The following is a 16,818-nucleotide window of genomic DNA, read 5'->3' as shown; positions in this document are numbered from 1 at the left end:
TCCCCCTCAGGAATCTTCTTTCACCTCCTCACAGAGCTCTGTCCACGTGGTCCATTTCGATCGTTTAATAGCAAGTCTCATTTCCCTTCTGCAAGAGTTGAGCCAGTACCTGGCCATAAGAGGGTCAGCCGCGGTTCATCTCTGTCTCTGCAATGCCCTTCTGGCCATTCTGCATCTTCTTTTGAGACTGGCTATCTCGCTAAACAACACCAATATATCCTGTGTTTTGTGATCCAGCTGCTTTGGGCGTCCCCGTCAGTAGCCCTGTGAGGCCTTCTGCACCAACAGAGCCCTCGGAGAGCCTCTCTGCCAGCACTTCCTTGAACTTCTCAGTGTCCTTGTGATTGAGCCTCCAGTCCTAGGGAACACCTTCACTCGAACAATAGGGCAGAGCAGCTTCGAACTCAATGTAGAAATGGTCGCAGAGGGTATTGTCATCAACACCCTCCAGGTGTGAATTCAGTGTAGGATGGACTGTCGCACTAAAGTATAATCGAGGGTATTCGAGTATTAACCTTGGCAAATGTAACCACAGCTTTCACAAATGAAGCCAGAAGTCGTTAAGGCCTCTGCCACGATGGCACCTCTGGGATTCATGACACAGCAACCCCATTCCTGGCACCGGGCATTGAAGTCCCCAGCCAAAGTACAGGGGAGATTGCTGCCGAGGAATGCTGCAATTAGCTCGTCCACTTTATCTTCAAAAATGTTTGGGTCAATGTTCGACAAAAGGTAGCAGCTAAATATCCTGTACCTGGCAGCATCAACCCATGCAAATTCGCTACCTTGGCCTGAGTTCAAGATCGCCACTCTCTGCTCACTCTAAGAATGGTGATATCACGGCTGACATACGTGGTGACACAGCTGACATGACAGCTGTTATGGCTGACATCACAGCTGGTCATCACTGATGACAACCAGGTCAACCTCTCTGGTCTTGCGGTAGCCCATAGGAGGTCGTATGTGCTCCTGCTTCTATTCAAGTTGATTTAAATAATTTTTTATTTATTGGGGGAATTTTCATATTTTCTGCTCCCAAAACTGTGGCCTTCCAAGCCACAGACCACGCATTTTGTTCCTGCGATACAGTCTTCCTTACGATGGCCTTCTGTTCTGCAGTTAAAACATAGTTTCGAGCAGTCAGGTCCCTTGCAGTTGACTGCCCTGTGGCCAAGCAGCAATCAGAAGGTGTTAATGAACATTATTTGAGCACATGTTTATGTACACATTGATAAAAAAAAAAAATCAGGGATTTTTTAATTTTATTGAAATGATTAAAATTCATTGATACAGTAATATTGTTTCCATCAAAGAAAATTTTTTAATTCTACTTAAATAAATTTATGGGAAAATTTTTTTTAAATGGTTCAGTAATTTTTTAAAGCGTAATAAGGCCCTTTTTCATAACTATTGAATTACACGAAAACCCTTGTCTTGTCAGTGGTTTGTTATAGGCGAATACTATTATTTTTTAAAAGTAAATTATTATTCTTTTTAGTAAAGAAATAATACATTTATAAATATAAACAAAAGAAAAAGATAAAATTGTCAATTTTCCAAACATCTTTTTACATGATTCATACTTATGGGCGCACCAAACAATGCAATGATCTGACCACTCATTTATGTATCTTGAAAACTTGTGATTTTTTTTTAGAGATCCTCAAAGAGGTGATGTTATAAGGCAGGAATATGTGATAAGGTATTAAAATTATATTTATGTTGTGGGAAGAGTCCTAATCCTTCTCATTTTTTTATCTGGTTTTTTTTACAAAAAAATTAATACTGTCAACATAATAAATACTTAATGATGATGAAAGAGTATTTCAAAGGAAAGAGCAGCATGATTTGATTCTATTGTAAATCAAAATTCATTTTCCTACATGAACAAATTATGCAGCTACTTATCACCTCAAGAAAGATGCACCAGATATTTTGAGACATGAATAGTATATAAATTAGTCATTAAGTTAAAAAATTTTTATAATTAATTTAAAAATATTAATATTGTTTTAATTGTTTTTCTTCTGTTACAGAGTCAGTTTTGTTTGGCATTTCTGCATTCATTTCAGTTACTTATATACGATTGTGAATATCCACGTTGGACTTTATTCCTTATAATGCCTAATGCTATATTCTTTTATTATCTTTTTAATGATTTTTATAATAAAGCATACAGCTGTAAATTGAAACTAAAATCAAAAAGTATTAATAATAATAATCAAAATAATATTGATAAACAAATGCCTTCATCATCAACATCAAAATCATCATTGAAAAAAATACAATAAATTAGTACTGTATTTAATTAAACAAACATAAATTTATCACAAATTATATGTTTGTTTATTGAAACACTACAGAAAAGTTATTATTATTATATTGTTTTATAATTTAATGATATTTTAGTGCTAGTAGCTAATATTAAGTTATTAGAAACAACCTGTTAATAATAGTAATAATAATAATAATAATAATATTTTCTTGTAAAAAGAACCTTTTTTAATATTCCATCAATTTATTATTCAATCCTGACTGCTGATGGGACTATCTGTAGTTGGTGAAATTTTGAAGGCGGTTAGTGAAATGATATTGAGAGTGTGACTTAAAAGAGTAAGTGATTTTTGTATGTATATATACATATATATTTCTTATCAGAATTTTTTATCGACACATACATTATATTTCATTTTAATATACAAATAGGACATGCTGTAATCACTCTTTGAGATGATATTAATAAACAATAAAGTTCCAAATAAAACCGTACACAATTGTTTATAAACATTTAATTTATTATATTCAAATAATAATGGTAGAAATAGGAATAATTCTAACTATATTGAATTTTTATCTACAGAGGTGTTCAATGTGGCTACCATCTGCCTCCAGGAATGTCTGAATATGTTTTAACATTTTTGTACGTACTCCACTGAAGCACCAAAAGAGTGATTGCATTTTACAAATTCAGTTATATTATTTTTCAGTTCATTCAGGGTATGAGGATGGTTCTTACAAAACAGATTGATCTTTTCATTACACATTATGAATAAAAATCTGTTGTTGTAAGAACTGGGGATGATCTTGGTGGCCAGATTTACTTTGAAATGAACCTATCCCCGAAAACTTCATGCAGCAAATTTAATAAAATATTGGCACAGTGCATTATTGTTCCATACTGTTAGAAGTTTACTCCAGAAATTTCTTCTTATTTACTTGGCCACTAAAAGCATAAACGATAAATCTTTAACAAAATGAGCTGTTAAATTTCACTGTTGATAACATCAAAAACCAGATTAGATTGCATTTTATTAATCGAAATTCAAATAATTTTTGTCTTGATATACAGTTACATTTTGGAACCTGATGTATTAGATCTGTAATCTTGTTCAGCCTCAAGCAACTCATTTTTTAATACCGTGTCATTAATTTAATTCAACAATCAAATGTACACCAGTAAAATGGACATTTCAAGTATCATTTTAAAACTTAACTATTTTAAATTTTTATGAAAAAATTTTAATGCAATCGATATTTGTTGTTACTCGATAATTATTTTTTGCATTTTGCAACCTTCATTTAAGAAATATAACTGTTAGACAAGATTGCATTTATAATGCTGGCCTTAGGTACTGATTTTAACTCCACTCCCTATCGCAAATCTCCTGTCCCATCTCCTGCTATGAATGCTAAAATAAAATTATATGCCTTCATTCGTTTATTACTTACACAATCCAAAAACTATTATTGTTTTATTCATCTATGAATTAATAGAATTCTATTTAAAATTAAATTAGATTAATTTTACATATACTGGAGAAGGTGTATGTTTATATAACAAAACCAGTTATTAAATTTCTCATTAGAATAGGACATTTAACTCATTTAAATGATCTAAATATGAAAGACTTGACAAATCTGTATTTAATAAAATTATCAGATTGAAATAAAAATTGCATTGTTTAAATAAGAATAGGGAAAAATAAATTTATTAAACTTACAGAAAAATTACTTTTTTGAACGATGTAATGTTAATGGTAGACCGAAATAATGTATTATAATAATAATAGTAAAGTATAAAATTTGAGATTATCGATGATTCAGAAATCCAGGCTTTAGGGTCTTACAGTTGGATTATTGGCAAAACCTTACAGATTTCAAGGGTTATATTTTAGCCATTTATAATGTTATATGACCATTTTTATTTTCCAACCACTTTTGAAGTCAAAAACAACCCATCCTTTACTTTTCATTTAAATTTCTGAAGTCCACTGATACATAAACTAATATTAATTTTGCAATTTTTAATCCCATTATCTATTTCATCTCTTCACTAATAAGCTTTGATCTGTTTCAAGTAATTATAAATCTGTCACAATCATCTGTATTTTGTGGAATCCAGGGTAGATTTGTTCTACATACAGTGGAAAATCATAAACCAGAAATTTGATTTTGCTGCAAGTTTAATGCAAAAACTTAAAGGTGAACCAATTAATCAACAAATATGAAAACATTTATTAAATTTATATCAGATGTATAATAAAAAATACTTGAACTTGGAAATAATAGTTACCTAAGAGGTGCTGAGATTAGATTTTCTTAACATTCTGTTTGTGCATATTTTAAATTGAATAAAATCAACGGCAGGATATAATATTCAACAAATCAAATCAAAATAGATATAAAATAATAATAAAGAAAGAAGGATAATCAAAATTAGACATTAAAAAAATTTATTTTTTTATATACTTATACTATAATATTTTGTCTTATTAAGGAGTTTTGCCTATTTGAAACACAATTCATTCAAACTGTACAGCTCTTGTAAAAATAAAAAAAGAATTTCAATTACACCAAATATTGATATTATTATCAATATCATCAAATATATTGATGTTCTTCTGCTTACTTATGACCAATTCCTATTTAGGGAACAAATGGTGTTTGTAGTTGCTCTTAACATAGAGAACAAATCCTCCCCATAATATTGTTATTGGACACTTCTGTGACATATATACAGCTAATACAGCTGTATAAACATTTCTGTAGCTGTATAATAGCTAAACTGCTATTACACACTCCTCAGGATCAATGTAGTGCACAAGCCCTATCATTAAGAACAGGGTCCTGTATTCTATATATGGGGAGTTATATATGATTACTTAAATTTCTAAATAATTGTGAATTACATTGTTTTGAAATACAATCTAAGATTAAAATAAAAAGTTACTGAGATTTTAAAAACATATATATGAAACAAAGAACAATTGATTGTTACTGGTTCCAGGAAATTAGGAAAATCAAATAAAAAAATAAAAAATAAAATATATTTCCAACTTCTTGTTTGGTGCTAAAGCCCCTGGTGGAATACAGTCTTCATTACAGGTGTCCTCCATACAATCTTGTAATTCTTTAGTTCCTAATGATGCTTGCATTACAGTTTCATAACGAGATTTATTTTTAAGCAAATTACATTTTTTAAGTGTAAATAATACAACCCCTAATCTGTAAGATCAAGGGCCTTTCTGTCAGGGTTCCTAATCCTTAGCTGAATATTTCTAGTATTTAAATGCTAGGATCCCACATTTTCACATTCTTCTATCCTGCTACATTATGCCGACCTATATTTCACCAATAATCGTCCAGGAGTCGACCCAAGGCCTTATGGAAGTAGGACCTATCGCCACAGGTGACCGACTACGTATGAAGAAAGTTCTATCTAATTTGATAGAAAACCAGCATTTAATGATGAGATTTATCTCTCCTGATGTCTTTTAAAAGCCTTCGACCACCAATATTTACAACTGTATTAATAATCATTTCTGATTAATTTTTTTTAAGTTAATAACAACTGCCTAAATAAAACTGTTTTCTCAGTGTTGTAGCTGCCAGTTTTATTTTCATCTGATATGAATAGATAATGATATAAATCGTTATCATATAAATTTATATAAATAACTATTCATATAATGATTGAAAAATTGTTTAGATTTGATAGCTGTTCAAACCTATTTTTTGGGCGCTCAATCCAAATATGACCTCAATTTTTTTTTCATCACGTAAGGATTTCACAAAAATGCTTCAAATCTTTTTTTTTTTTAATATAAAATCAAATTTAAAATTTATTTTCAAAAGATATGAAAAACAGAATTACTTTAAAATATCATTAAAACCACACAGTAAAATACTATTTATGTCTTTTCAAGGCCTTATAAGATCTTATTTTTTTGTTTTTATGCTCCTTTTGGTGCTTTTTCTTCTGTGTTCTCACAATGGATCATCCCTTCACAGTAGTCAACTATCAACATCCAACAATAGTCAGCTACCATGCTCACATTCTTCAATGTGGGCACAATAAATAATTTATTTGATGTGATCTCCCTTGGTATTTCCTGTCCAACTCTTTCATGTCTCCGTGGAACTTTTCCCCTTGTTCTTCATTTACTGCACCATGATTATCGGGAGAGATGCAGATCTATAAAATGCACCATTTTACAGCCTAATTATTTTTAATTTCTCTAACATATTTTGTACAATATTTTTATAATCTTCATCTTTTTTGTTGCCAAGAAAGTTTATAACTGTATTCTTGAAGGCTTTCAATCTAGTTTTTCTGCTATCTCCATTTTAAATTCAAATATTTCATCTTTCATAAGCTTCTTTTATATCCGACCCAACAAAAACATCCTTCATTATTTCTAATAAACCTGGAAACTGACAGCAAAGATACTTGAAACACTCTCAATTTTTTTTAGTGTTTTCACAAATTGCTTCATTAACCTTAGTCTAATATATAACAAAATATATAAATATGTAACAAAATTTGTAGGAAGCAAAACTTTGCTTGAACTAAACTGTACTAAACTTCCTCTTTCAATATTTTTCATACCAACTTTTAATGTATGTGGCCATTCTTTTTTATTATAGTGCTGCTTTCTATCATGACTATCCCTCTTGCATAAAAAACATGGATATTTAGTGTAACCACTTTGTTGTCCAAATAACAAAGAAAGTACCTTTAAATCGCCACAAATTGAATTGTTCAACCTTGATCCTTGTACCAAAACGTACCTCAAGGTTTTTATAACACTCTTTCAAATGAACAGAATGCGCCACTGGTAAAGAAGCTACTTACTTCCATTGTGCAAAAGAACTGCCTTAAGGCTGCTTTTCAACAAGTTGATGAACACTCTTGATTCTGAAATCTTATAATCAATGTGGAATTGTTCCATGAGTCCAGGTACATTATTACACCTTAACTAATGCATCTTTTTGAGAAAAATATCAAACTCTTTTTCTCTATTCCTAAACCAGTAAAAATTATTGACAGGAGCTAAAAAATTTTTTTTGTTCAACCTTGAGCCTAAAAGTTTAGCGAAGTCCTTAAGAAGGTTTAAGTCCCATAGTGAATCATTTAATTTGGATTGTTTGAACAGTCTTGGTTTATCGCTTCCAGGAACATAATCATCGTTTTCATCATCCATTTCATTAGCATAGGCCAGTGAAACTGTTTCTTCATTTCAAATATCATCTAATTTATCTGGTGGTGAAGGAACATGTATTTCTGATCCATGAGGTACAGAATATATCACTGATCGAAGGTTTATTATACATGAATAAAAGTACAATCATCGCTATGCTTGGTTGGCTCTCTCCAAACCATAGACACTCCAAAGGAGAAAAATTTTTTTTTTTCCTTTGTGACCATTGGCAAAGTTCTTCAACATACTGAACAAACCTTATGCCCAAAGTATGTTTTTGTCTCCTAATATCACATCAAAATATACTTTTTTATGAATTTTATTATGTTTCTTTGTTGTTTTTTGACAGTAAAGTTTTCACAAATATAGAAAAAATAGTCAGTCAGGTGCATTTACACACAGCCTGTTGAAACCACTGGAATTTAATTTAATAAAAACTTGTAAATTATAGTTACTTGGAAAATATAAGTACATAAAAAATCTAAAAAAATAAGTATAATATATTATACTTTAAATATTTTTAATAAAATATTTTATTAAAAAAATTAATATAAGTTAAATGAATGAAGTTGTCACAAACTAATAGCACAAATGCACACCACTATTTTAAAAAAGGTACTAAACATAATTTTTGTCTAGAGTAGCAGATGGTGATGGTGGTGGGGAGGCAGACACACAGTAACAGGAAAATGATCAGACATGTAGTAACACGGAAGTGGCTGTTATGTTATAGGTTTATTACTGCTTTTAACTTCATTATCATAAATCCACTATATTTTTATTCTTGCGTTTTCATACTTAAACAAAAATTATGATTAAACCAACAACAACAGTTAAAACAACTGATTATTAACAATTTTACAAAATGATCATTTATAGTAGGCTAACATTTATAGATAGAACAAAAAATGACAAATTGGGAAAGTCCTTAGGTGATATAATTTTTTTATATTTTTTCCATTTTCAGCTTAAAAAAATATATTGAAATCACTATATAGATTCTAGACAATTTTACACCATTGCAGATGTGTGTAATTTTAGCTGCTTAAGAAAAAAAGTCTAGTCGATTTTGACTTAATTGATTGCTTATTCTATATCTTAATTAAGACAGTATTTAAATAATAAATAAATACAGAGTTAACGATGTTACAAAATATTATATTTAATTGAAATCAGCAGACACTCCTTTTTTATATTATTATATTAATTAATACTAACAAGAGATTTTCAATTTTATGTTTTATTAAAAAGAATATTGGTAAATGATGAAACTTTTATGAAACTTTTTATCAGGTTAAGGTATTTAAAAAATTTAACCTTTATTTATATTTTTCATAATCTTATCATTTTGAAAAAAAAAAATATATATCTTGCCAATATTTTTAAAATTAAATTTACTTATTAATTTGTATTATTTTAGATTTTAAGTTTTAGATTACTATAATGTAATAAATATTTTAGGTGAAAAAGTAAATTTATATATATATATATATTGTACATGTATGTTAAGTAATCAGTTATTTATTATAATAATTTTAAGGTAAATAAATCAAAAAATTAAGTAAATATTTATATAATTTTATAAATATAGCATAACCAAAGGACCTTTTTTAAATATATTTTAGACTTATACAATTACAGTATATATTTACTGGTGTCATATAATATATTATGTAAAATTAAATTGATTATATTAATTTATATTGAATTAATACATTGGTTTTGTTTATTGTTATGATATTTATATTTGAAGAAATAATTGCTTCATGTACTAATTTTTTACAATTTTTTTTTTATAACCTAACCTTCCTAAAAACCTTATATTTAACATACCATTACATGAATCTAGGAGTTTCTGTCTTAGATCAGTAAGGATAGCATAAAATACATATCTATAAATTCCCCATGATTTTACTTTTAATTTCAAAATACGAACAGACAGTATTTTTATTTTTAATAATAAAAAAATTAACCAAATTTTTTATCTAGATGGTTTACATATCTGTTTTTTCTTTTTTATAAACTTCAGTCAGTTGCTGCCTAGTTAGTTGCTATTTTTCATTCCTTTTTGTTCTATGCAAATCTTTTAACTTCAATTAATTTAATATAACCTATATTCTAAATTACATACATTATAATTGACCACAAAAGGAATGTGTGTGCTTCTACTTGAGTAGAAAAAAAAACCTTAATCAGAGCAACATCACAAAATACACAGTTAATTATTTAAAGTATAAACAAATGGTTACATGAAAGAGTTGCATGAAAAAAGTTCTGTTGTCAGTGATCTGATAGATACACATGTTGTTATTGTTTATGACAATTCTTTATAACAAATATCACACATTCATTAAATATAAATACAAGGATAAGTTAATATTTTTAATTTTCCAAGTATCGATCTACATGATTCATATTAATGGGTGCTAAAAAATTATCTAACAGCCTGCTTTTCTATCTTGAAAACTTTTCAGACTTTCTGAGAAACTCAAAGAGATGATATAATTCAGGTGGGAATCTATGTGATCATAATAAATATTTAATAATAACGACTAGCTTAATATTTTTTTAAGATTCTTTAAAGCGAAACAGTACGGTCTGATTTTGTTACAAATGAAATCAATTTGATGATACCAAGAGAATTTTCCATGTAATACAATAACCAAAAATTTCACTTTTATGGACAACATAAATACTATTATCATTATTGGAAACTCTATTCAATTCGTTTATCTGAAAAGTACAATGCAACGATTTTAACCATATTTAATGTTAGATAATAAATTTCATCAGGTGAATAATTTTAAGTTCTTTTTAGGTAATTATCTTCAAATAACTAAGTTGATTCAATTGTGTCAAATGCGAAGAGGATAACAATGAATAGTTCAAAATTTTGAAGAAGATTGTTAATAAAAAAATAGGGAAAACAAGAAATAGGGAATTTTCTGTGGCACTCCAGATTCTGTACCTTGAAGTGAGGACCTATACTTATTATATGTGCATTCCTAACAAAAGATGAAAATTTAACTACTTGTTTGCAGTAGGTATGGTATGGCTTATTAAAACACTAATATTGTTATATGCTGTTATTAAAACAGCTTTGTCTAAATTATAACTAGTGCCAATGTTTCAAAATGATAAATTAAATATCTATCATTATAATATCCATTTTATGCATTGTACATAATATGACAAAAACTGAAAACAATAAAATCTGATTGAAATTATTAGATATTAACATCCTGAACCCAGAAAGGAAAAACCCTCTATGGTGTTTTTGTGTTAGGTTTTATTTATGTTTAGGTGTATGTATATTTTTATTAGATATTAACAATCCAATTTCGAATTAGTGAAACCCTTTTCTTTGAAAGGTCTTTTGGAGCTAATTATCAGCTCCTTCTTCTTCATCAGTAGCGTAACCAGTAGAGTAATATTTATGATACCCACGGCACCTGTTGTAAAAAGGTTAGGAAAAATCTTAAGCACTTAATTCTCTTTATATTGTGTTCATGTTTTTTTTTAATATTTTGCTTTTTGTTGATCAAATTATCTTGACACACTCGAATGATATGAAATTTATAAACACCCAAAATTTGACTTTTGAACAAATAAATATAATGCACACTAAATGTATTATTCAAGTACATATTTGAAAGATTTTTTTAACATTTATTCTAGTTGAAAAATAATTATAAATTATACAAATCATATCAGGTATTATAAGTTTTCTATTTCACAAATAATAAAAAAAACTTGCGTGAGTATTTTGCCTGGAAGGATAAAGGGAAATTTGAAAACCCTTGATAGAGTAGAGTATAAAATTATAAATAAAACAAAAAATAAAGAAAAGTGATTACCATCCATCATATTAATTCATAAAAGTAATAGTTTTTTTTGAAATAATAGTTATGCTTATGCAGCTGTACAAAGATAACAAATAAATAAAATCTATACAGGATAAAATAAAAATATTATTTATTTATATGTTAAACAAGCTTATAAAAAATTTAAGTTTGTCTATTTAATGTGATTAAAATTTTCATCAATAAAATAATAATTTTTCTGTAGAAATAAATATTTTTGTTTTATTTTAAATAAGAAACCAAAATTATTCTAAATAGAAACTCAAGCGTACTTTGAGTTGCAGTTTGAGTTGGTACAAGTGAATAATTGTTTTTTTTTTTTTAAATAATTAAGTTTTCTGAAATAAATATTTTGCATCAGAAAATATAAACAGATTAGCTGTTGCTCACAACTTCATTTCTGGAATTTTGAATTTGTACCTAGAATAAGTTTTTAAAAGAAATATTAGATTTTTGTAAAAAATTCTACCGTAATTTAAAGTTGATGTTTTAATGTTTATATTGGCAAATTGGTCTATTTATTTTGGCAAGGATTTTGGTCTTGTCAAATTGTTTCTAGGGGTTGGATTTATTTTGGGAATATCTGTACATTATTGAGATGTTGATTTTGTTTAGTGTTCACAGGTGATATGTTCTTTAAGAATGTATAAAACTCCACAAAAAAATATTTAGGGACTTCTTTGTGAACTATGTTAGTGCTTTTCCCTTCACATACAGGAATGACTTGAGAGTTAAGTAAGCTCACTCTAGAACAACCCACTTAAAACTGTCCATGAGTAAAACAATCTTCCCAAAAGTCAGTTTCTGCTACCTTTAGATTTTTCTTCTGAGACTTGATAGTCACGGCGAATCACAATATTAGAGAAAACAGAAGGTTTTTGAACTCAAAAAAGATATTCTGATTGTGTAAATAGATATTCACAGAATAAACTGATCAATAAAGATACAATACTGAGCATCAAATTTTAACTTTCAATGATAAAATGATGGAGAAAGTGGATTAGAGTTTTCTAGAATACAATCGTTTATTGTATATTGTTGAAAGTTAAATTTTTCATACAAATTATTGGTCTGCTCCCTTATCTCCACAAATTGAACTTTTGAAAAATGAAGACACATGCACTTTTTGTAAAATACTAAATATCGATTTTCATGCTGCAAACCCTCGGCTACACATTGTTTGATGACAGACCTTGACTCCCTCTCTTTGCCACTCCACAAAATTGGATTTTTGAGAAATAGTTAAAGCAAATGTCAGCTTGTTCTAAAAGAAGAGTCTAAATACCAATTTTCATGACTGCAACACCTTCAGTTCCTGAGATAAAGAATTTTTGTAAAAATATTTATCCTCATAAGTAGAGTTTTCAAAAATCTTTCCTTACTTGGTGCTACACTTAGTGGTATATAAAAACATAGTACCCTCCTAAATAGGTACCCACCTCTATTTTTTTTTTTTTTACCTCTGGGACCACCATTAGATATTGCTTCAGAAGATGAGATGAGTGACAATTTTTGTAGCATGTGAAAATGCCATGCCTGACCAGGATTCGAACCTGGGACCTCTGAATGAAAGGCCGACATGCTACCACTCACGCCATGGAGGTCAGCACCTACCTAGGTTAAGCAGTTCTTTCTTTCTTTTTCCTGTTTAGCCTCCGGTAACTACCGTTTTTTTAGATAATACTTCAGAGGATGAATGAGGATGATATGTATGAGTGTAAATGAAGTGCAGTCTTGTACATTCTCAGTTCGACCAATCCTGAGATGTGTGGTTAATTTAAACCCAACCACCAAGTCAATACTAGATCGTGGATACCGGTGTTCTTTGGTGGTTGGGTTTCAATTAACCATACATCTCAGGAATGATCGAACTGAGAATGTACAAGACTACACTTCATTTACACTCATACATGTCATCCTCATTCATCCTCTGAAGAATTATCTAAACAGTAGTTACCGGAGGCTAAACAGGAAAAAGAAAGAAAGGTTAAGCAGTTGGAGTTGTGCATTGATCTAAAAGTCAGGACACTTTATTTTATACATATAGATTAAAATGTCAAAATTGTATGCTTTTGCTAGAAATTGATCATGTGAATCTTACTTATTAATATCAAAATAATACCTATTGTGTCTTTTTAGAGAAGCATGACTAGCTGCAGTACTACCTTATCCTCTAATGAAGGAGATAATAATTAACTCTAATAGACCTATGAAAGAAAATATTCCTTTATTTTAAAAGTAAGTTGTTGCTTCAAAAAGGACATGTATACCTACATACATAAAAATTTACCTATAAAAATCAGTCATTTTGGGATTAGGAATAACATTAAAAATTTGTTTCCCATTCCTAAATAAAAAATTAAGATTTTTTTTCTTTGAAATTAATTTTTTCTAAAATGTCCCTTGAGGCTCAATTTTTAAAAAAAATGAAGGATTTTTTTATCATTTTTTGAAATTGATTACTATACTTTCCCTTTGGTATAGCTATACTAGCTATATTAGCTAGAAAAGTAAAACAGTAAAAAGTAATTAATATTAAACTTAATGAAGTTAATTAAAAAATATATATTAATATAAATGAAACAAATATCAAAGACTTTTTTTATTTTAAATAAAAAAAACGACATTTGTAAAGTTGGTAACTATGATGTATATAATTTATAATGTTAGCTTATAATATTAACTGTTAGAGTGGTTATCAGTAAAAGATATGTAAAAACTGGAAGGATAAATTTTAAATTTCGGAGAGAGGGAAAAGATATAAGAGCGGAGATCAATCTAAGAATATTTTTACTTTCTGTTGAAAAAAACTGAAGTTAAATCTTGTATTTCCTACTTTATTTACGTGGAACTCTATGGATCTTCAACTCTATGGAAAAAATGAAATCAAAATACATTCTGTCAAACTTAAACTTTCATTCAATCATTTTCCTACTACATGAAGTTTCTTTTACATCTCAATATAAGAATTTTTTTTACATAAATGTATTTTTATTTTTTTCTATGCCTAAACATATTTATGTTGAGCTAATTTTGTTTGCAAATCATTTATATACTAGATCTCAACGAAAGAGATGTGATGAACAAAATCTATCATGAGTTATTTTAAAATAGTATTCTTAATAGTGTTTTGTATCTTATTGAATTCATCCTGTATAATTTATTGTAGGATTGAAGCAATATGTCTCATATTAAAATGGGATCCATAGAAAAAATGGAATTGACCAAGTAACCTACATTGTTAATTGATTTATTTTCAATCAAAAACACATGGGACTTCGACCATATTTGAAAGAATGTGTTTTGATTTCAATTTTTTGCATAGAGATGTATGTGGAGTTAATCAAAATTATCTAATGTTGAAATAAAAATGAAACTACTTAGATGGAAAATGATAGAATGAAAGTTTAAGCTTGACGAATGTGTTTTGATTTCATTTTTTGCATAGAACTGAAGATGAAATTATCCATAGAGTTCATGTAGATAGGCATAATTGTTCCTAAAATCTTTTACTTTTCCATCTAGATAGCTCTATAGTAATAGAAGGGCAAAATATTGTAATCAGTCCAGTTTGGGCATATACAGTTTTCACTAGATCTTGACACCTAAGGAACCCAAAAAACCGGTTGGAAATTTTCCGGATGTTAATATTTGTGTGTACATGTGTGTGTTTGATGTTGGCCTCTAAATCACCTTATAACTAGTAGACTGATATGATCAAAAACTTGGTCAGATTACATCTATATCCCTAGATCTACTTCTACCAGATATCACTGGGCAACAGTCTAGTATCAGCTGATTCTTCCATGAAGGTGCTGCTATACAGCAACAAGTCTAGCCATTCCTGATGTGATCTATACATTGAAATACTATGTAAAGATTTATTTCTTTAATTATAGCTTTTAAGAAAAATTTGAAATTTTACCCTATCATATTTAAGTCTTTCTTAAAATTAATTAAGATAATTATATAAGAAAAATAAATAATTTTTGTAAGTTATTTAATTACTTTATTCAAGTTTACATATTGGTTTTGCCTTAATGGATATGTAATTAGTCAAAAATGTTTTTTTGTAAAACACTGCACACAATATTCAGATATATTCTATAGTAACCTCTTCCTTCAAAGGAAAAAACAAAATGAGTGTGCCTTACATCATGAGAGAAAGTATTTGGGCAAATAGTATTTGTGAGTGTAATAGTATTGGGCAAGTATTTTTGTGAGCAAACTAAAAATTGTTAAAATTAGCAAGAAATTGTTATGTTCATTGCTCTGCCAGAATAGTATAAGGATAAGAACCAGTTACAATCAGTAACTGATTGAAACATGATGAAATCAATCATGTTTTTTGGGAACAGCATAATTTTTATAGATATGTGGCAATAACAATTCCCTGAGTCTCAAGTTTAGTCTTCTTTTTATTAAGTTTTCTTAAAAAACATTGTTTTTCTACTATACTATTGTTTTTTCTACTCTTCCTCTTGGGTAGTTGTCTGTTTCCCATACTTTACCCTTTTCTCTTATCATTGATCCATTCCTCCTGAGCTGTGTGTTTTGTCTAGATCTCTTGCAGATCTATGTTAAGGATCTGAGGTATTTAGGATCTTATAGAGTTACTAGTATTTGTGGTGTTTGATGGAGTCAACACTAATTACGAACCTGTAAAGACCTGTTTTGTATCCAGTACGTCTATAAAATTGATTTAGAAAGTATCAATTCTGTTGACATAGCCTCCAAGTAGCGACAACGCTGGAATGGATGTCCACCCAACAATGCTCACCTGGTTCAAGATTTATGATGCTGTTCTATCAAGGTTTTACTGTAGATTCCCTTGATTCCATGAGATAAATGCTGGAACAGTTCCTTTTTTTATCCATGCAATAGTATATCTGTATATCTACCTGTTCCTGATATTTTCTACATAATGTATAATTAAGTACCAATCTGAATAAAAGGTTTATTTATTTAGTTATGTAATATGATTATATAAAAAAATTGTCATAATTTTGTATTGTAAAAAACACAGCCCCAAACAGCAGTTAACCATACTGAGATAACAGAAAGCTGATTGAAACAGAAAATGTTCACGTTCAGCTTTTGTCAGTTTAAACTTTCTCTAAAACTTATGGTTTGGATAAGCTAATCCAAACCATCAAATAACAATACACATTCATATTTCCTCACAACAGCCTTTAACCTATAGACTGAATTAAAAATCACTCAACATCCTTTCAAAGAAATTTAAAACATTTGTAAAACCTAAGTTTAACTTTGTAAAGGTCTTCTGAATTCTGATTTAAGTATCTTCATGCATTTATCTTAATATATTTATTATGTTTATATTTTAAATAGTTAATATGTAGCTTAATCATGTCTACTTTTAATATAATTAAATGTGCATTTTGTGGTATTATTCTGATCATGGTTTTACTATAATTTCCCTTGATGCATCTATGTAAATGTTGGTCGGTTTA

General features: G+C 28.8%; 1 protein-coding gene across 4 annotated transcripts in view; it reads left to right on the top strand.

Moving 5' to 3' along the window:
• The window catches only part of LOC142332727 (very long chain fatty acid elongase AAEL008004-like), a 392,025-nt gene extending 383,262 nt beyond the window's left edge, over nt 1-8,763 (top strand). For all 4 annotated transcript variants that reach the window (XM_075379319.1, XM_075379320.1, XM_075379321.1 and 1 more), the window contains one exon: nt 2,037-8,763. In XM_075379319.1, the coding sequence (XP_075235434.1) occupies nt 2,037-2,291 (255 nt within the window). In that variant the 3' untranslated portion in view covers nt 2,292-8,763. The remainder of the gene's footprint in view (nt 1-2,036) is intronic.
• Nucleotides 8,764-16,818: the final 8,055 nt, after the last annotated feature.

The sequence above is a fragment of the Lycorma delicatula genome, chromosome 12, assembly GCF_047948215.1.
Source record: "Lycorma delicatula isolate Av1 chromosome 12, ASM4794821v1, whole genome shotgun sequence".
NCBI lineage: Eukaryota > Metazoa > Arthropoda > Insecta > Hemiptera > Fulgoridae > Lycorma > Lycorma delicatula.
The sequence above is the reverse complement of the archived record's forward strand: the minus strand, read 5'-3'. Positions and strand labels throughout refer to the sequence as shown.